This window comes from Strongylocentrotus purpuratus, unplaced genomic scaffold, assembly GCF_000002235.5.
Source record: "Strongylocentrotus purpuratus isolate Spur 01 unplaced genomic scaffold, Spur_5.0 spur5_scaffold_2, whole genome shotgun sequence".
NCBI lineage: Eukaryota > Metazoa > Echinodermata > Echinoidea > Camarodonta > Strongylocentrotidae > Strongylocentrotus > Strongylocentrotus purpuratus.
The window spans coordinates 39193104-39215431 of record NW_022145605.1 but is presented as its reverse complement, the minus strand read 5'-3'; the positions used below and the strand labels follow the sequence as shown (position 1 = coordinate 39215431).

General features: G+C 37.2%; 1 protein-coding gene across 1 annotated transcript; it reads right to left on the bottom strand.

Annotated features, from left to right (window-relative positions):
• Positions 1-1937: 1937 nt before the first annotated feature.
• LOC585019 (TLC domain-containing protein 2-like) lies at positions 1938-20473 on the bottom strand. The gene is made up of 4 exons (XM_030992412.1): positions 20032-20473; positions 12372-12454; positions 8668-8750; positions 1938-6618 (listed from the first exon to the last, which is right to left on the bottom strand). The coding sequence occupies exons 1-4, from the start codon at positions 20271-20273 to the stop codon at positions 6229-6231; spliced, it is 798 nt and encodes a 265-aa protein (XP_030848272.1). The 5' UTR covers positions 20274-20473; the 3' UTR covers positions 1938-6228.
• Between the last annotated feature and the right edge of the window lie 1855 nt (positions 20474-22328).

Genomic DNA, 22328 nt, shown 5'->3' with positions numbered 1-22328 from the left:
AATTGAGACATTGGTTTTATACATAAAGAGCAGCAATAGACAACTTGTATCATTTATGTTCATAGTTTACATAAAGTACTGGATGCTATAGGTGTAAATATTTTCCAGGAAGCCAGTGATTTCAATATGCACCCTTAATATTCTTTTCCTGAATAGATAGTATTCTCACTCAGCAGTCAATTAGCACTCCTTGGGCGTTGCATGAGTAAAAACTAGGCGGAAAGCTGTCATTATATATATGTTCATTTTGTACATAATAGATAACATGTATGTTTTCTTTCACGGTATGTTCACTTTTCAGCGAGTCACCACTAAAGCGAACATGAAATAACAAAAGTAGAGTCATGGAGCAACATACTGACCCAACATTTATTCCTGCAACATTTACTCCAGGCCTTATTTGTTCAAAGATTAAGGGTATTAAAAGGCCAAAGGCTGCAATTGAGGAAATGACCGCACAGCAATTGTTGCCAGAGCACGTCCATGTAGTACCACCAGTAATTCTTTTATACATGTACTTCTTTGGATACGTTTATGTTTGGTGGAAGAGCCAGAAAAAAGACCTAAAGCACCATGTTTGGAAATGGACAAGTGAATTCATATAAATTTACTCATAACTTAGCCAAAATGCAAATTAATCAAATTTCTCTGATTTCATTGATACATAGCAATAGACAGCAACTTTAAATGATATATATTTCATCTGAAGCCAAGATGTGATCAAGTATTCATATTGCCTGGCCACAATATAAATGAGCTTTCCTCTCCTTCAACTTCATATCCTTATTACCATTCTCTAACAGTTATTTCATGTACCGGTAAAAGGCTTGTAGTATAGGTGTGTACCCCCCTCTCAATGGTGTACAAGCCAATTAAACTGCACTGCTTCCATTACTAAACAGCGCATACTGTACATTACATCTTTGATATCACATCACAAGCCATAAGAGAGTTTGTTCAGGGGGGCGTTTCACAAAACTTGTCATCAGTTGCTTCTGATTGGTTATCAACAGATTTGTAACTGATTTTCGTCATTTGTCATTGAAAAAAGCTTTGTGAAACGGGTCCCTGTACTACATGTATAAAATGCCAACAACTGTAAATAACATGATTTTATAACAGGGTGATGGTACCTGCATATCTTCTGGATGAAGTAACTGTTAAAAATAATAACAGATTCATTGAATTTCAATCAAATTGAACTGAATTCAAGAAAATGAAAATGAAGTTAGACACGTAGGATCAAATTTTAAAACTACTAGAATATTTTATCTGACTTATATTATGAACTAGCAATCATAGCACTTCAGATCTCATTGATTCCCAAAGCAGTATTTGTCTGAATACTTCATACTTTAGAGCCATATGGCACTAACCTGATAATTACCCATTTGAAAGCTTTTGGTACGACACGGTACGGTAATCATCGCGTAAAGGCATATTCAATCTTTTGTTGAAAGATACTTTTTATAAATTACAACAATAAAAAATCTGTCAAGACTACTTTTGGTCGACTATCCAGTTTTGCATGAAGAAAAAAAATTTATGGTTGCAAAAGTTTGTGATCGTATTACAGAGGGTTAAGGAATGTCTATTCAGAAAAGCTCAAAAGTTAAAATTTCTCGTAAAGTACTTGTTATTCTGAAAGAGATTTTGAACTATGGTTTATTTTGATAATAGAAAGTTTAGTGTATAATAACAAATCATGTAACAATGCTATCCTTGTATTCATGCCATGTATTATGAGACTTGTTCCTGCTCGTATCATTCAGAATTCATATTACTGTGTCACTTACTTTATAAAAAGACATCTTCAGTGAATTTACATTTTACCAGTCCCATCTCTTGAGTTCTAATTCTTATTCAATCTTTAACTGAGCTCATTAATAAATCCCCTTATCAAACTGCACAATATTTGCACCTTTTTGTTCATCAAGAAGACAGATTAGGCTACTTGCTTAAAAAAATTAATTTGTTTGAAATTTGGGTGTATCTATGTTACTAGGGCTATGTTCATATGGCAGTGTCATAGTTTTAACTTTAAATCTGCAAACATCTGAAATGTGTGTTCACATGGCATCAGAGTGACTGGGTGAGGTTTTAAACAACAAGCCAGGCAAGCAGTCATTGCAATTACAAGCTGGTGATACCTCTTAAGTTGATTGTGTCCACATGGCATATAACTTAAAGACCCCCCCCCCCCCCTAGTTTTTGTGATGACCATAAGAATACTTCTGGTTTAAAACTTCAAGTAAATTTAAGTGCCCAAAACAACGTGTGCATCTCCACGTCCCCTTTAATATCTAGGATAACCCGAAAGTTAAAACCACAAGCTAAACTTAAAATGTATGAACTATTGTATGAACCTAGCTAGAAAGGCATAATATTACAATATGAAAATGATTCACAGTCAAACGATTCTTTTTAAACGTGTCCTTCAAACTTTAAAGAGACCTGGCTTGACTGAACATGGCTATGATAAGAGGTTCTATTATATACTTTCTAAGGAAAAACAAACATTGCTTTCAATTTGTGTTTTCATCGAGTAGCAGTTGATAAATATGACAACTTTGACGAGCCCTGGGGCTGAAAAAAGTGACGTTATGTAAACTAAATTAGCACAAAAATACCACTCTTCTTGCTCTCACAAGACAATTTCTTAAGTATTTAGTAAAACAAAGCCCATGGAACAATATTCATGAAATGCAATGAATACTATGAATATTAATCATTTTAGCAATTATCAATAAAATATCATCACATGCATGAAAGGTGAATTTTGCATAGCTACACAATCCATTATACACACTTCAAACTTTGTTTATATAAAACATAGATTAGGTGTTTATTTGCACTCCAATAATAATGTACATGATATACTAGCAGATTGAATATCAAAACAGGTTTGTCTCGCAGTCAGTGGTTTTTAGGACACATTCAACTGTAGATAAAGAGTTGACCAAAAAACATCACATACAATTGGACATCTACTCTTTGTACCCTGGATTTCTTTGTGCCTTTTTTTACATCCCTGGAATATATATAAAGAACTCATTAGGACATGAGCTCCTTGAGAAAATGCGCCTTAAATCATAATTGAATCCTCTTACAATGCCTAATGGCATGATTTCATCCTCTTTCCTTTTGTGCTAAAATGCCTAGTGAATGAAAATAAAAATCTCTAATGGATCGGCTCTGTAGGAGGCAGGACTTATCAAGCTCAGAAAGAGCTTAGAAATGATAATGAGTCCAGGTTTTGGATCAAGTAGATGGATATTGAGCACCGTTTATACATGATGCAGTAAACAGCTTCCCCCCCCCCCCCCCCCCAACAAAAGAAAGAAAATGCCACGGCAAAGGAAAATACATTTTACATGTACGGAATGGTAGTGGAAAACATAGCTTCGGGCAACACAGGCCCTGAGCGGATTTACATAATTATATCTGTGTGTTACCAGGGAGTTTCAAGGCGAGCAACTCCTTGATGTTATAAGACAAAATATATGACATAATAGAAAGAAAACTCGAGACAGAGAGGGATGGAGAAAGGATGAATTACATCGTAGGTAGGCCCTTGTGTTGGGTCCCTTCACAGTACACCAAATACAAAGACAGAATAAAGATATTTGAAGTGCATTGCGCGTAAATCATTGAATTTTGCTGCAGTATTTTTTTTTTGTAAGTAGTTTATACTGCATGCATGAACAAGGCTCAAATTCGTTTTCCTTTCGCCCCAATGATGCATACATTTTAATGTCACATATAATACCTGTTTTAATGTTTGTGAATTATGACAGCTTTTAAAACTATATTGGATTATATCCACTGGACAAAATTTTAAAAAGTCCTTCAATTTTCATTAAAGAAGGCAGTGATATAGTAAGAATAATAATGCATTTATATAGAACATTGCAAGTTTACAAGAAATTTACAGGGATAACACTAACACAATTGGTTAAGTTTTGAGATGCTTTTTGAAGACATTGAGAATTTTTTTGTACGAGGAATTGCTGCGGACATGAATATCACACTGGATTATATATTAGCTTAAGATCAGATGCAATCGGCAAGTAATATTAGAATTAGTCTCGCTTCCAAGGAAAGATAAGAGTACAGCGTTGTCATCAGGGCAGCAACAAGTGTAAAAGCATGACAGGTAACTATCAATAGGTCTTGAAGCAAGAAAGTTGAACAGGTGTACAGCATGTGTTGTAGTTCATCAAAGTAAGAACCATCCCTCACAGCTGGTTATTAATTACGGATGTTCAAGACTTGATACACTCTCATTATCACGGATGGAATGTAGTCTGTTGACACACACCCTTGTCATTTAAAGTGCGTATAGAGAGTCTGTATTCTGAGACTATGCAGACTGCACAGTGTACTCCACCCTATAGGCTCTGTACAATAGCTCCACCTTTTATTCAACACAGCCACAGACTGACATGGTTAGCCTCAACTCAAGCCTCAATGCAGCTTTATGGAATCGTGTTCAAATGTCATATCAGAGTTTGGGAGTGCAGACTTGATGGAATGGCAGTGTTGAAGGGCAGCTGATGAGAAGGATCTCCTTCATGCATTTTCAGATCAGATACTAGGGTGCTGCTTCGCATTTAATTTTAATTTTGAATCTAATTTTCAAATTCCATTTTATTGTCCAATAGAAATGATCTCTGATCATATTTTAATATCATATATAAACTATATATAACATTACATAAATATTATCCAATATTTGTTTACCGGTACTGGCTTGTGCATATACTTGTACAGGTGTATGTAGAGAAAAAAGTAATGTGCGATATGACCCAAGGAAATACAGAAAAATATAGGATTACGGGAACAGCAGGATTGTATGTATACAGATCAATGTACAAAAAGGAAGAAACAAGTTTCTAGAAAATGTTGAGTATGGCACTTCAATGGTTAGAGTCGTTTAAAAGACTCCAAGCAAGCATTATATGGAAACAGTGGTCGATTTTCATCTTGTTTAATCTGGTTCACTCAGAGGGTGTGTCGATTCTCGCTCCGAAAGATTTCTAGTTATCATAAAGATGAACATAGAAGCGTATCCTCTGTGGGTCTGAACACACATTTTCAGTTTCCATAATCATGGTGATTCATCATCTTCATCATTTATTAAAGTCAGCATTTTCCCTCTTACGAAGGTTACTGACTTTCACCCAATGATGACACTCCCTACTTCCTTCCCTCCCTCCACTTCTTCTTGTCCCCATATCCTCCTCATTTAATAGATGCATTAGTAAAGTGATAAAAAATGGGTAACAAATTATTTAGTAAACCCGCAGTAATATATACCGGTAATTAGTATTTCTGAAACCCTATGGAACTATTGCAGTGATATGTACAAACAATTTAAAGACGTTTGATGATGACAGTGGACTGCATCAAGTGACATCATTTGTTCCCTCTCATTTTCGCTGTGATGAATCAAAAGCATCTAAAAATCATTTTGAGGGACTGTGAGATGAAAGAATGCGACTGGCAAAGTCTAGATCCCTTATTTTCAGCTGTACAATGAGAAATTGCAAACATAAAAACTAGAATCTCACCGTAAAATCAGAAACTTTGGCATGCAAGAAGAAACTTTTGAGAAGTTCCTGCTCTGTCCAGATTAGCACATCAAATCAGATCAAATCCACTCATGTTAAGCTTCGACATCAAGTGTATGAAAACCGCTCAATATATCAATAACTTCAGACTATATTTGAAGTAAATTTGGTTCACCATTGGTATCACAAACCCATAGATCATTTCCAGATTCAATTACACTTCAAGTACAAAATAACTCCCTTGTGATAAGTACTTTGAAATTTACATACACTGTAAACATCTGCATAAGATCATTGAAATTGACATAAAGATCTACATAAGAATCTCACCATCATCATGAACGCACTACAAATTCAAATATATAAAAAAAAAATCATGATTTCTCCAAGAGGCACTCTCATTCCTAGTCACCATAAGATCACCATGTGAATAGTCCAACTAATAACAAAAAATAAAACTGTGCAGACCTTTCTTCATCAACCATACACACCTGCTCATAGACCATGGAGTGAATGCAATATTAATTTCACATAAATCATACGAAAAATAAGAAGAGGATTTCTCTTCAGAGAAACCAACATGTATCTTGAGCAGGATGATGCATATTCATCATAGAAAAAGAGAAACAATTGAGATGGATGGTAAAGGGGAAGCTTAATTATCCATGACGTCGTCTTTTGACTCCTTGCAGTTCCTTCTTGACAGAAAGTCACTCGAGAGTAGTCTTAAGAAGAGCACAAAGTTCACAGAAAGCATGACCGTTAGTCCGACGCCGGCCAGAAGGCTCATGGTGATCGGCAACTCGTGAGTGTGCTGCGACAGCCACCACCCCATCCAAGTGAGCACTCCAAAGCGGAACACGATGTACGTCGTTACGTTGACGACGCTGTTGACCTTGAAGGCCGTAGACGACTTGGGATAGCTGCTCATGAGTAGGAGCTGCCGCAGGTGCAGGAATATACTGTTGACCTCTGCCATGAGCGCCACCACGGCGTAGCCTATGTAGTGTTTGTAGTTTAGGGATACGCCAAAACATGTGAATATCTGAAGAAGGAAAAAAATTGTGAAAAAGGTGAATGAATTTGCTATCATGTTCCTTTCATAAATCGAACTAACTGATATGCTATCCTCTGAGTCTATTTGAAATATAAATTAATTAAACTTTTATATGAACCATATCAACTTGAACTTCAGGAACATATACATTTAGTCACAATAATATGTGGTTTTAGAACTTTTGATACTACACACCCACAGTACATGGAATGTCATACAGTTTTCAATTCAATAGGACATTTGGAGAAATATGTAGCTCAAAGATGTTAAATGAAGCAAAAAAATTTCTGGCTCTTTACTCAGAGAAGTTGAGATTGATAATTCTATGAAACACCTACTCTGAAAACGCTCATGTAGTTGTTGTTGTGTTATTATTCGGGTCTGACAATGTTTATACATGTAGTTGTATTTTTGGCATTCAGTCAAATTTGACTATTTAGGCCTAGGCTAGTTCTCTAGTTTAATCAGACAGGGTAGTTGAGTCGTAATAGTTTCTATCCCTAGCTTGGTACATGTAACTCTTGTGTGCTTGTGCTTTGCCGGTCCAATGCTAGGGATGTATCCTCCCAGCCAGGGAATCAAGTCGCTCTCCTTTGACCCCATGCTCCAAGTTAGCGCATTATCCTAAACTATTGAGTGTTTGTCAGGATGTAATTTTTCTTTTACCAACTCTGGCACACAAATTATAGGAAGGACGGAGTTCTAAATTTGGAAATGTGTTTGGTGCACTATTCCCAATACAATCCCTATATAAAGTTTTTGATTTACACTGACATTTTGCCGGTAATTTAATATTTTGTAATAAATGTAAATCTGGTGCCTGGCTTCCGGAAGTCCCCGCAGTGGAAGCGCGGTGTGGAGCATGGAACTTCAAAGCCAAGTGGAATGTTACACATCCCCATTGTTATGCTTTAGAACTCACAAATGCGTTGAATAAATTACAAGAGTTTCGCCGGCTTGATTCCAGTCCTTCTCTATCAAGTCCCTGTCCCAGCTCACCCTGTTCACATGTTTAAACACGCCTACAGGTAGTCTTTATTTGGACATGTAGGTGCACCAACGCACACACACACACACTTTTTTTTTTATTAATGTACATGTACAGTATGTAAATGTAAAGTTGGATAATCTGTGCAAATCAATGCAACTTCCCAACCAAAAGTCACTATTTCACCATACACTATGCTCAATTGGCATCCATCACTGCCCAATCAACCACAATGAATTCCTACTGATTCCATTCACATGACTGTACAATGCATGTACATGTATCATATGACCGAATTCTATTTGTCTTGACGACTAGACTACTGTACTTTCCTAACAAAGTATGATTTGAATCATTGCCAAGTTTAACAGACATGTGATTTTCACTTGTATTATGAGCTTTACAGCTTGTGTTTGTTGTTGTGATTTAGCAACAGAACAATTAAAGTCAAATGAAGTACAGGTACAAGCCTAATGTATGTTATTGGTATGTAATGTGTATGGAAATAAGAAAATGTCTAGTATTCTCTTGCAAACTATGTTTCTATTAATTGGTATAGTTTATTAAAATAAAATAAAATAATAAAGACTCACAAGAATCATGACACACCATGTCCTCATTGTCCTTGGGGGAATACCCTTTCATATGACATGTTATCTTGTTCTAAAACATTCATAATTTTCTTATAAATCCTTTTTCTCAGATTTTTGTCTTTTTTTTTAATGTTGACTTTATCTTTACAATAGTTGGATTCAAAGGGTGGCAGAGGTGTTGTGGTTCAGTGGATAAGTGGCCAGACTGCAGATCACAAGATACTGGTTCAAATCCCAGCCTGGTACTTTGTCATTTGACAAGTCATTAATCTACATTTGCTACTCTCTACCCAGATGTAAATGGATGTACCTAATTAAATATGCTTGAGCAATTACGGCTCAGCTATAACCTGGGTAGTTTAACAAGTATGCTATTAAGTGCCATGAGTGTCATCATAAAAGATTTGAGAACTATACTCATGAGAAGCCATTATAATTATCAAACAGAATACTTACAACAATGTGATGAAGTAGTAAAGGCCACGAGCTGGATATCTTCTTATATGCGAGCATATCTAGGAAATCATACACAAAATAACCTGCAAAAACAAGAAAAGATTTGAAAAAAGTGTTAATACTCAAGGAACAAGGGAGTGTTAGTATTGCTCTGCAGATAATGAAATTTAATAGAAGAAAACACAAATGACGTTCTTAAAGTATACTCCCCAAGACCCTAACCTCCATCCCAAACCTCCACCCCCCCCCCCAAAAAAAAAGAGTTAATGTACTAGATTATAATTCATTTACTGAGAATGCCTTTTAATTGTTTATGTAACATCGTATCAATTTGGTATTAAGCATCTATGAACATTGAGTAATCGTCTGCTCAATCTGAGAGGCATAATACACTTTAACACAGAGATTAAACACTCTTGTATATATTGTACTGGAAAGAATTCCATAAGAAAGTCCATAATGTGTTTTGTGTTGTTTCTTGGCTACCTTGTGAAGTTGGCAGCCATTAGATTAAAAGGTAAAGAATATTGAAATACTGTTTTTGGCAATGTGGCAATCTAGTTTGCAGGCACAGTTATGCCTTTATATCAATTTCAGTCTTACTGTGTAAAAGGGTGTCTGCAATGTGAGACTATGCAGATTGCAACAATTCACAGGGAATTCTGCACACAAGTTAAGTTCCATACAGTCTGAGAAAAAGGCAAGTCAGGAAAATTTTAAGTACTTCTGAAAGGTTTAGCTTTAATATTAGTGACCGTGACTTGTCATTGCAAAAGCATGTCCATAATATCTCTTCAAATATAGGTTTTTGAGTTCATTGGTGATAGGGAAATGTTTGTAGAGTTCACCTTTATCAAAATCTCCTTGAGCGTAATTGAAGGACGGACAAGTCCTACAAGACTACTATAATAGCTATTTCAAGGACTCTGAAGAGGCGAACCAAACACACTCATATCTTCAACTGTCAATACATTGTGTTTGAACTCCATACATATCTCAGATAAGAGCACAACTTATCACAAAATCAGCTTGAAATTTGATGATCTTATTGTAGCCCTATAGAGTATAGGGAAAAGGTTGAATCAATACTATAGTGTGGTGGCCGCCCCCGCCTCCGTCTTCAACCTCGACCTCTACGTCGGGATTATTCTCATTCCCAGCTGGGGAAACTGATTCTTTATATCTGTCAGGATATTCGTCAGCCGACATCTTATTTATAATGTCCGAGCGGTTAAAGTAATTAGATCTTATCTTTTATTTGAAGAAAAGACGGGGGAAGCTACAATACTTATTTACGTTCGTTTCGTCGAAATATACGACTATGACAGAGTACCAGTTAAGAAGAAAGACAAAGTGTTTATAGACTCATAATTTCAGTTTCAAGACAAAAGAAAATGGTCAACTTTTATTAATGCATGTACTTCAAATATTTACATCTCATATCACCACTGTCACAAATACCTTGTGCTCATAGTTATACTTAATGAATTTATACGATTGTCGTTCTTATATTCAAATACATGTAATAAAGTGAAGGGCAATGATTCATTGGGATTTATGGGACTTGGAAGTTTTCCGTCTTAGTTTAATTCCATAGCATCATATGGGGAGAGGTGGACTTAGCATATTCCTGCGTCTTAATAATAGTGGTTCATTAATTCCAGCATCTTAATTCCATCATTTTAATAGTGGTATATTAATTCCAGTATATTAATTCCAGCGTCGACTTCATTCTGTACCTTCATATTCCAGTTGTAAATAATGTGTAGTTCCTTAGATATATGGGATGATTTCCAGGGAGGGAGAGAGAGCTTATGTGTGGTTCCGACGAGCGCCCAATTCCAAGACCTTTGGGGGGGGGGATTTCCAGGGAGAGACTAAATAGCTGTTATCCCGACGAGCGCCCAATGCCAACTCCTCACGTTTCAGAAATGTTACAGGTTATAAAGGCATAATGCAGACGTGGGGGAAATCGATGCGCTAAGCGATCTTGGAAAGCACACGCGCAGCGAAAATGGACTTAACATGAAGACTGTGCTAGTTCAGAGCAAAATATCTAAGTAAATCTCTTATTTTACCATTAATTAAATACAACACTCTGAATGACATATCAGTTGCAGTAAATATTAACAAGTTACATTGTCTAAACAACTTTCCATCCAAATTCATGTGATATATTGATAAACAATTACAGTTTAACATCTTAAAGCATCTCAATAATGGATCCAAATGTCAAGCGCTCGTATGCAAATTAGTTACGTACGACATTGTGCGTCGGTGAATGACGCGCTTGAAAACAACAATCATGACTCATTTACATTTCTTTACATTAGTACATAAACTGATAATATCGTTGTATTGTCAAGCTGCATTACACGATCTAGGATTATAATCAAGTCTTAAAGAAGAGGACAATTTAGGAATCCAAATTGTCAGGTAAGTTTACAAAATCAAGGGGGGGGGAACAACTAAATGTACGTACGGTGCTAATATACAAGAACATATTACAAATACCTAATTAATTGATACTAGTATTAGTGCCGTACTCTAAATATCTTTTCTAATATCAGTTGAATTTCCCTACCTTTCAAGTTGAAAACTAGTAATCACAATCTGAATCAATAAGTATCGGCCTATTTCTTCGTCTATCTGATTTAACTATCTGACGATTGATGCGATCTACTCCGAAGGACTAGTTAGAGTTTGTTTATGAGTTTGTGATAATGTAAACAAATATCTACGTCACGACCGCGCAGCGGATCATTACAATAGTTTGATGACCTGAAACCACAAATATATTCACAGTTTTATCTGAACAATGTTAACAAGTCCCTTATTAGGTTATTCACAAAAAGAGCATTAGTCATATTTCAAAATAAACAGATTTCTTGATCACAATCAGAAACTCCCTTATTTGTGTGAGATCAACAATAACATGAATCTCACTATCACTATCACAATTCAATTCAATTTCAATTGGTTTCAAAACACACATTAGTGTGCTTTTATCTGTTTGTGAATGGACATGATTATTTGCCATGCACATTGTGTTACAACAAAAGTCAGGAAACTGCCATACGGCGGAAGCATGATTGATATCATACTACTGGAAATTGATATACAATGTATCACACATGTGAACAGGTGCAATAGAAATTGAGACATCGGATGCAATTCAAGTCTCACTTTCAATAGGCCTGTTTCCATCAGCTCGAGATTGCCAAATATCCTGCTATTTTAAATATCCCGATCGCAAATTAATTATCCAGTTAATTTGGGTCTTCATCAGCCCGAAGTTGCAATTAGCGGGATATTTGGTCGAGATAATCATCCCAAGATATCTCGGGCTAGTTTGAAAAATATCCCGCTATTTGTAAGGTCCGTCCTCACCAGCCCGAAGACTCGCACTATCAAGCTAATTTCTCGAGCTCGAGTTTCAAGTTTCGTGGTCAAGTCTCGAGCTGATGGAGACGCGATTGTAACTTCGGGATTATTTCCCAAATCAGAAATAGCAGGCTATTTGTTAATCTCGAGCTGATGAAAACAGGCCTTATACTGTATGTGTGAATGGGCCGATTGATGAAGCAAGGGGAGTATTACCGGTACATATTATGATATTTACAGAGTATGTTGCCATTTTTTTAATGTTAAAGAGCACCCTTCAAGCCAGAGATTTGAAAGGCACTTCAGAATTTGGTGCTTACCTGTTGAAAGAGAAACTAGAATCTCGCTGAATGGTGTGAAGTTGTGTATTAGATCATCTAAGATGAACGGAGATGTGTACAAACTGCAAGGGAAACAAAAACAAAGACAAAGAGAAAGGAAGAGGGACAGAGAAATAAAAGAGAGGAGAGAGAGGAGAGAGAGGAGAGAGAGGAGAGAGAGGGAAGGGAGAGAAGGAAAGAGAGGGAGAGAGAGAAAAAGAGAAAAGGAGAGAGGGGAGAGAGAGAAAGAGAGAGAGAAGGGAGAGAGAGAGAAGAGAGAGAGAAGGAGAGAGAGAGAGAGAGAGAAGGAGAAAAGGAGAGAAAGGAGAGGGAGGAGAGAGAGATAATGTTAACGAATAATTTCAATAAAGGAGATTAGAGACGAATCTCCTCATATTCAAATTAAACATACTCATTACACAGTACATGTACATGTACACTGCGGATTAAATGGTCGACTAATGTACCAGTAGTCCAGAATTTGGTCAGTTTAATCCCTCGTGACCTCTCATCCCCAAAGATGGTGTGATCCACTAATTTATGTATGGGTAATTGAGCTTGCCACAGGTAGGGGAAGATCACATGCACTTCAGAGTGATGGCTCTTAAAATAAAATTGGTCAGATTCTAGACTAAAATACTCTTTTCACACTGGTTTTGCTTAACCCCATACTTTGCTTTGCCCCGTACTATCCTTAATCCCGGACTATTTTTTTTGGTGTTTCACACACGCTGTTTTTAGTCCCGTACTATAGCGCCTATTCCGGAATACAAAAATTCACGCTGTTCTCACTGCAATTCGTTAACGCCGGATATCGTGAATGTTATGATTGGACATACTTCGCATCTGGCCAGCTGCGATACGCTCCATTGCGTAGTACCGGACTAATTTTCGTTTCTGTTCTCATTCATTTGCTTGGCACCGCAATTGCGGGGTTAGCAGGAGTTGGCACCACAATTGCGGAGTTAGCCCTGCTATTTTGCAGGGTTAGTTAACCCCGTACTATAGGTGGGGTTAGCCAACTTTAGCCCACTTTGGTAAAAGCCAGTCTGAACAGAAAGTGTAATAGGCTTAACCCCGTACTATAGGTGGGGCTAAGACCCCCCTTAACCCCACCTATAGTACGGGGCTAAGCAAAATATTGCCAGTGTGAAAACAGTACTAGTGAACTTGATAAATTTGAACACAATCAAGTTGTGCTTTTAACAAACACTGGTTGAAATATATCTGCTGTATACATGTGTTCATGTAATATACACATTGTCTGTTCTGACTGTTCAGAGCCAAAAGTATGCATACAGTAAAGGTACCAGTATATAAAATAACATTTTTATGGCTCCAAACAAGACAACACAATCTTATTTGTATTGACTGAAATCCTAATCTGCAAATCCCCACAAAAAATGCTCAGATAATATATGTTGATCTGTAATGAATTATTTCTGAATACTCCATCATATACATTTTTGTAATAGTAATGATCACACCCTTTAAAATTTGGAGGAATTATGAAACACACAAAAATTACTATTACAAAACTAATATACATGTAGGTGATAGTTCATACAAAATTAGAATAAAAAGCATACCACTTCATTTCATAATGTAATAAACGGAAATCAATAATGTCTAAAGTACAATGGTCAATTGGAAGTCTTATGAAAGCTTCACCATACACAAGGCAAGCTTACCAAACTGTAGGCTACCTGCACATGTACAAGTTTATCCTGCAATATGCCATACGGCATAGACGGAAACATAAGAGAGAGAGAGAGAGAGAGTAAGAAAAAGAGAGAGGGGAATAGAGACAGAGATAGGAGAGAGGAGAGAGGGAGAGACAGAATAGAAAGAGAGAGAGAAAGATGGACTAAGAACTGGCCTCACTCCTCAAGAATTTTACATGTACATGTACATGTACTATATTTATTTTTAAATAATAATGATGGTATGGGATGAAAATCATGAAAAAAAGGAGAGAATAGTAAATCGTGGGCATTGTAGATGACCCTAAACACAAATGTTACGCTGGGCTTCTCACAAAAGTACATGTGTATTAATTAATTTTAATTTTTAAATGATTAAAGTCACATACACATGTACACTGTACATCCTACATGTACATGTATGTCAGTTTGCTGGATTGCCAGGCAATGTGCAACCTTTGATGCAATCTTTCAGGCAACTCGCCAAAAAATATTAACAAATTAATTTCACATGTGAACATGTCCCCTGGATATTATACAACCGTCCCCAATGTAGGTCACATTCATGGAGAGCGGATGAATGGAGCTGCTGATTTTCTACACACTCGCGTTTGTTTACCTACAACAAATATGGCACATACATTGTAGTCTGTACCAACAGACCTGGGTATTTAGATATATCCGTAAAAACCCTGATATCGTTGATGTACCCCTGTACATGTACATGTATGAAGCGGTTTATAAACCCAAAATCATAATAATATTATTGAGATTATGTTGATGATGATTATTCCTTTTATTCACCCTGTTTGATGTGTACTCACAGAGAGAAAACCATAGTCTTTTGATCTGAAATTTCGCACATGTACAATTGTACATTCATAAACTCATTTTGCCGCTAAAGATAAATTTGAGATTTTAGGGCTTGCAAATTTGTGATCACAGGGGCTTTGAAGCAGCAGACTTTTTTAGAAAACTCAGGCTGATGGTAACAGGCCTAGTGTTACACAACGCGGGCTAATGGAAACAGGCCTAACATCACGTTATACAAGAAGCAAACATTAGATCTGAAGTGCGTTATGACTTATGACTTATGAGTGATGTGCAAATATTAACACATGGATGTTTGATTATTTCCTTTTAAACTACACTGCGGATACTCTACTTGCATTTTGCAATGAACTATAAGTGACCTCTTTTTTCATAACATGTAGAGTACAGTACATGTATTGTATTGTTAAAAACAAAAAACTTTTCCAAATTGTTCATGACAGCCATTTCCATGGCAAGACTTGTTTGCAAATACCGGTAGCGAGAAAAACAGAAAATCAAGATTATTGCATGTTGTGAATGATTACAATTATATATCTACATGTACATGTAGGTCTACTTTAAGGCATGAAACTGTCCTCAAAAACTCAACCAATGCAATAGTACTACTACAGTACATGTACATGTACAATGTACAATGTACAATGTATGTTCTACTACTACTAATACTACTACTACTACTACTATACTACTACCAAGGAGGATATACTACAGTAGTACTTCTACTTCTATACTACAAAACCACCCTGCAGTTATTAATTTTTATTTTACAGCAGTCCTGTTTCATTCCTCTGTCATATAAGGCCCGCATACTGTACATGTACATGTACAGTATAGCACTGATTGTTTTATGATTTGAATGATGATTGAATTCTACCTAATGTACATACCGTATGTACATTCTACTTGTGCACAGCAGCAACCTTGGATCATGGATTGTGAGGATATCAAATTGAGATCAAGTATTATCTACAGTATCTATCCCTGCCCATTGTGTACTTACTGTACATGGTCACTGTGTTATGTTAGTACAATGATCTCAAATATCGATTACTGTGTGATCAAGTAAACTATAGTAGTTGCTTCATTTCAAGTCGCATAATAGCCATGTCAATTCATTTTGATTCAACGCTGTTTACTGGCTATAATGATGGAAATTGGTTGTGTTAACAATTAACATGCATTCTCAGTGGGACCCAGAAGAATGTACAAGTATACATAAAAGGGGTTCTCTTATTGTTGTAGGTGTGTGATTTATAAGTCAACATTTCTTGCAGTTTAGTATACTGCAATAATATTTCGCTTATTTGTAACGAACTTTGTACAAAAAAAAAGTGTGATTGTACATATACCTGCACATGTATGTATTGTCATTTATCAGCGAAAGATATTTTTCAGTATTCCCCAGTGTAGAATTGTACAATGTACATGGAGGTCTAATGTATTATATTAGATAGCTTAGACAGAAACCGAGATGTGATTGGTCCAGAGCTCGTCACGTGATATCAATTGCGAGGGTCCAAATTGTTATATTTTCCTGGTTGGTTATATTGTACCGGCCGGTGAAAAGAATATATTTTTAATCAATGCATGTCGCCCTCTTGAGGACTGTATGTCACCAATTACACACATAACACCATTACCGACGGTCATTTTATTTTTTCAATATTTTTTTTTCATGAAATTTGTTCAATATTTTTTCAATATTTTTTTTTCCCTTGAAATTATTTTTTCCACATTTTCTTTTTTTCCCCAAAAATGCTTTTATGGGGTAAAAAAAATGGGGTAAGAATTTTTTTTTTGATTTTTTCTTTTTTTTTTTTTTTTTTTTCCCCCAAATTTTGTTTATAATTTTTTTTTTTTAAGGTTTTTTTTCTTTCTTGAACTATCTCGACAGATTACTTTTCAATAACTTTGATTGTCCCCGAAAGAGAAAAAAAAAACCAAGGCTATCTAATATAACAGTTATTGACTGGCAGGGGGTATATAACATTCTTTGGACCTGAAGGGAGTTATATTTTCCCTCGTGACCATATTTTCCCTCAGCGCTGTGCGCTTCGGGAAAATATGACCACTTGGGAAATATAACTACCTTCAGCGGTCCAAATAATGTTATACTACACCCCCTGCCAGTCAATAACTGTATAATATAACATGGTTAGTTGGTTATACTCTGTACAAAGTACACAGGGTTCGGTACCAAAAGTGTGAAAGGCTTTTCTTGTCTAAAGTACTTACAGTTTACAACTGTTGTACACGTACAGTATGTTGATAGAGCTAATTCCTTATGTACAAATAGCTTCTGTGACAGCAAAATAGCACATCAATTTTGCAAGTACATGTAATGTGCTTTAATTTGAACAACTCAAAACTACAAAAGAACGATTCGTTCTAGTCTTTGAAAGTTTAACTTGTGACATCGATTAAGAAAATAATCCCCTCAATACTTTTCAGCTGGTCAGTTATTTACGGCCTTTGTCCGCTGAGTGACCATAGAACCATATCAAAACCTATTTGTTGAGTAAATAGTATTATAGTTTACAAACTTCATACAAAGGGGGTACCCAAGCATTCTCATATCAATTCAATTTAGCTCTATAGTTATACTGAACTATCCATACACACAAAAAACCCTATGTAAGTTGTTGATGTTATGAAAAGTTGTGCACTGTTTTGGTTATATTATAAAGGCATTCTGCAAAGTTTCCTTGTGCTCTTGTTACTTTTAGTGCTTTGAAATTTGATTGTACATGTACTGTAAGCCTACCTGTGTGCCAAGTCTGCAGGTACAGACTCTTATTTGGCACAATATACACAAGTCCATTAAGTCTTGAGCAGAGCCTATATCTTGGTTCGTCTCTGGTTGTGTCAAGCAGCTACAGAGCAGTGCCTATTGTCTGTATACATGTAGTCTTCTTGCTCAGACTCTCTGTCTTGTTAAAGGGAGTGGATCGCCAGTTTCCATGTGCAGAAGGCCATAATTCGCTGACACCAGACTTGGTGGAAATACCATTAATGGGGGTACAATTTTGCACACAGCAAACCCATAGTCCAGTCAAGAATTACCCCCAATCTCTGGGAGAGCTCGAGAGTCTTCGGCAAATCAAAGCATTACATAAGGTCCAATGGTCATTAAACTCAAGGCTAACCCTGGTGATTGACAACACCTGTTATTGGGTAAACACCCGAACGGTGTCGAATTCCCTGTGAGAGCCGACTACTCAGTGACTTTAATCAAGCTGACAATGGTTTACACAGACCTGCAAACTTACACAGGTCTGCTAGTATTAGCATGAGTAGCAAGTATAGTAGTAGTACATTGTAGTAGTGGTAGTAGATGCTCTTATCATTATCATCAGCATCTATTTCCTGATTACCATGGTGACAAAAAATTGCTTGAGAACTTTAGAAATACAAAAATCAAATTCCCCATAGCCTGTGAATTCAGCACGATTTCTTCTGTCACTCAAGGATAGGGTGAAAGTTACTTTGATGGATCACAAATTATGAAGTTAAGAGTTTTCAAAAAAACTCTGCACGCCTTGACATCGCACTAATGCTCAAGTTTATGTGGTTCAGATAAGGACAGGAAATTACTAAGCTAGTGCCAACAGAATAATGGCCCTGCCAGAAATACAATATATGACTAATTGTTTTCACTTCATAGATGTACTGTACATGTACAGTGAACAACATTTTAACAAGAGATTTACTACAGTGAAACCCGTCTATAGCGACAGCCCAAGGGAAACACAAAAAGTGGTCTTTGTAGACAGGTGGTCTTTGTTTACAGGATCCTTTACTTTAGTACATGTTTCAATAAGAAACCAATTTCAAGGGAAACTAAAAATGTGGTCTTTCTCTCTAGAGACAGATGGTCACTAAAGCAAGTTTGACTGTGATTTAAACCATCCCCCCCCCCCAAAAAAAAAAAAAAAAAAAAAAAAAAAATTAAAAAATGAATGAATACTATAGAATGCCCTATTCAGTGGATGTTGTACCTTTAAAGTTTACCAGAAATTTGAGGCAAAACAAAATTAATTTGGTTGGCTGAATGAGATATCAGAGGCACTCATGTAACATACATCTAAGAAGAGTTTTGCCCTTGTCGCTTTTGAACATGTTTTTTCTTCTTTATTCTACATAAAAATATTATACTAAATATTGTCAATCTGTTGGATACTACATGTATGCATCTTAGTATGATGTTGTACAGAGGTAATGTGTAATTTCTCTGTTCAGAGCCAGAAAGGCATTACTCTGTATTAAAGTTGACATTCACCAGGCTGCAATCCCGGCCCCCCCACTCAGAGGTCGGAATGACCGCATGCGTGTTGCCAAAATGTCCGGTAAAGGGGTACTTTTTGTGTGACAAAATCCGGCCCGAGAATTGTAAAAAAAGGGGTGTATTTGACTTTTCACCCGGAGATTTCTTTGAAACGGGGGTGTTTTTCTTTTTTTCTCTCATCTCTTTGGACTCCTGAGAAATTATTCCAAATTTAGGGGGGTACATTGAGCATTTTTCCTGATTTAGGGTTGTCTCCAAGGCAGGAAAAGCCTGCGAAAAGCCCGCGAAAGGGGGGTTCGCAAATGTTGGCAGTCCTCAGATAGGGGGTGCTTTCAAAAAGAGGGTACAAGCATATGCGTACCCTAAATAACACTGAGTGGGGAGGCCGGGGCTGCAATCAGATGATTTCATCTTCTTCCTCTGAATTCTTCCATTCTGGTAGATTAAACAAATGAAGGGCATTGTAGGCTATACAAAAAACAAAAGTAAAACCAGGGAAAGTGATTTGTGAACTGGTTAGTCCTTTCCCTACTTCCCTCATCTACTTCATCATCTCCCCCGTCTCCCATCCCCTCCACGTAGACCTGTGATCACTCCTCAACAAAAGTTAAGAAGACAAAACACAAAAACAAGAAGTCAAACAGCAACAATTTATAACACTAAGAAGCAAGTTCCAAGGCAAAGCAAATAAATTAACACGATTCAAGACATGCCAAAATTACAATCAACAACTTCTCTTTCAAACTCTTTCTTCAAAATCAAATTTTGTCATTCCAAATCCAAAAAAGTAAAATTGATTAAAACTTTTAATGAGAAAAAAAATACATCAGGAATTTACCAATAAGCTGATCCAGTTCCCGTGAGGAAAGCATGAAGAAAAGAAGCCATAACGTTGCGCCATTTAAACCGATTCCCACCAGAATATTTTTCAGGAGCGGGAACGTAGTTGAGGGCTTGGTTGTAGCATTGGAAGCCCAGAACTGCCCCGAACAAAGTATACAACACTACCGACCAAACAGCGGGCACTTCGTTCAGTCCGGCCTCGACATGGATCCGTAGATTCGACTCGATTTGATCCATCTTTGTTCTTTTATAATCCTTTAACAAGTTTGATAGGATAACTGACAATGCTTGTCATCAACTTGTGAACATTGTTATTATCGTCGTAGAATATGGCAATAAAGACGGATTTGTTCTCCACGAAAATACAGCCGGATCATGAAGTTGTACAAACGTACAATCGAATGGTACCGTCGATCGGCCGTACCGTATAAATCGGCGCTACAATACGGCCGTGGCCGCGTGTATGTAGAAGTTATATAAAAAAAAAAAGATGTTTGCTACGGGCGACTGATTATTGTGTATGCGGCGTGGTCACGCCCATATTGTTTTGATGTTGTAGAGGCCGCTCCCAACTTGAATGTGGGCTTGAATGTGGGCGATGAAGAGGGGGAGGGGGGGGGGGGGGGGTGAGTGTGCACAAGCAGTGGCGGATCCAGGGGGCACAGGGGGCACGTGCCCCCCCCCCCCCCCCCGGCCAAAAAAAAAAAGAAAAGGAGAAAAAGGAGGGGGAAAGAAAAAGGAGAGGAAAAAGAAAAAAAGGGATAAGAGAAAGAAGAAGAAGAGAGGGAGGAAAGAAAAGGGAGAGAAGAAAAAGGAGGGGAAAGGGAAAGAGAGAGAGGAGAGAAAAGGCGGAAAAAGAAGAAAGGCGGAAAGACAGAGGAGAGAAAAGGGGATGATATTATAAGAAGGTGTTTTTTTTTTACCGGGTAAGGGGCGGGGGGAGGGATGCAATTTTAAGTCGAACATGACTAATACCAAAGATTGTATCTCCTTTATAACTTCTAACTTCTAACTTATAACTTAGTCTTGAATTAATTTTCCGATATTGGGGCCAGACGTTACTCATGAAATGCTGTTTGTGGTCTCCATTGTGTTAGTAGATGCCAGGAAAACATCACTTACGGGGGTTGAATAGCACCCAAAAAAAACGCCTCGCCGCTACGCGGCTCGTGGACAATGCTCTGCATCGTCTTTGGGTCGACCCCCCCTTAAACTGTTACTTGATTTAAAAAGACGTAATTATCATGCACTGCTTTTTATGGTCTTCATTGTGTCAGTAGATGCCAGGAAAACATCACTTACGGGAGTTCAAAATAGCAACAACAACAAATATCGCCTCGCGGCTCGTGGACGATGTTCCGTGTCGTCATTGGGTCAACCCCCCCCCCCCCCCCCTTAGCAAAAAGCCAGATTCCATCATCCGCCCCTGGATCCCTACTCTTTGAGAGGGTAGGAGAAAGCAATTACTCCAGGAAGTGCCTGAAAATGCACCTAATGTGGTTCTAAAATTAAATGCTTACTACTCAGGGAGGGGGTTCTGACCCCCTACCAGACCCACCCCCGCTTGGTCGCTCCGCTCCCTCGCCGCTGACGCCTCACTCCATCGTTTTTCATATATTTCACCCCATGCGATTTTGTGCCCCCCCCCCCCCCCCCCGGTAAGAAATTCCTGGATTCGCCACTGACAAGTTTTGAATTCTTCCCGACCACCTAAAATCATTGTACAATTTTATTTGGTATTTAAGTTTCACTGAAGTTTGGAAAGTGCTGTGACTCGTCGTTAATTGGAACTTTTGGAAGTATTTTTTTAAATGAGAGTGTTATCAAATCATGTTTTAACTCTTTCGTGCAATCGGTTGATGATAAAAAGGCTAAATTTGCCCAACCTTTATTGGTTTTACTCTAGTAAGCTAAAATTGGCTTCTCCTGTATAAAAGTCTCATTACCGTAAATCTGATGATCCCCAGTTCATTTCACCGCATGCAGCTGATACATTTTTTTCTATATATAGCCTTAAAAATTAATGTGAAACGTGTATCGACGTGGAACCAATAGACATAATTAAAAAAAACAAAGCGGCGTGTATGACTAACGTTGAATATATAAACAAACATACGAATACACGAATTGGAATCAATAAACTTGAAACATAATTATAGCGAATTGGAACAAATGAACATTAACATAATAGCGAGTGCGGAACCATTATGAAACATAATTATAGCGAATCGGAACCAATGTACATTATGAAACATAATTGGAACCACTGAAACATTATAGCGAATTGGAACC

What these genes read in the sequence shown, in the direction of transcription:
- LOC585019 (XM_030992412.1), bottom strand. Translation starts at nt 20,273, where the DNA reads ATGGATCAAATCGAGTCGAATCTACGGATCCATGTCGAGGCCGGACTG. An exon ending in GGAACTGGATCAGCTTATTG is followed by an intron (nt 12,455 to 20,031) that starts GTAAATTCCTGA and finishes TTTCCCTTGCAG; the next exon opens with TTTGTACACATCTCCGTTCA. An exon ending in TCTAGTTTCTCTTTCAACAG is followed by an intron (nt 8,751 to 12,371) that starts GTAAGCACCAAA and finishes TTGTTTTTGCAG; the next exon opens with GTTATTTTGTGTATGATTTC.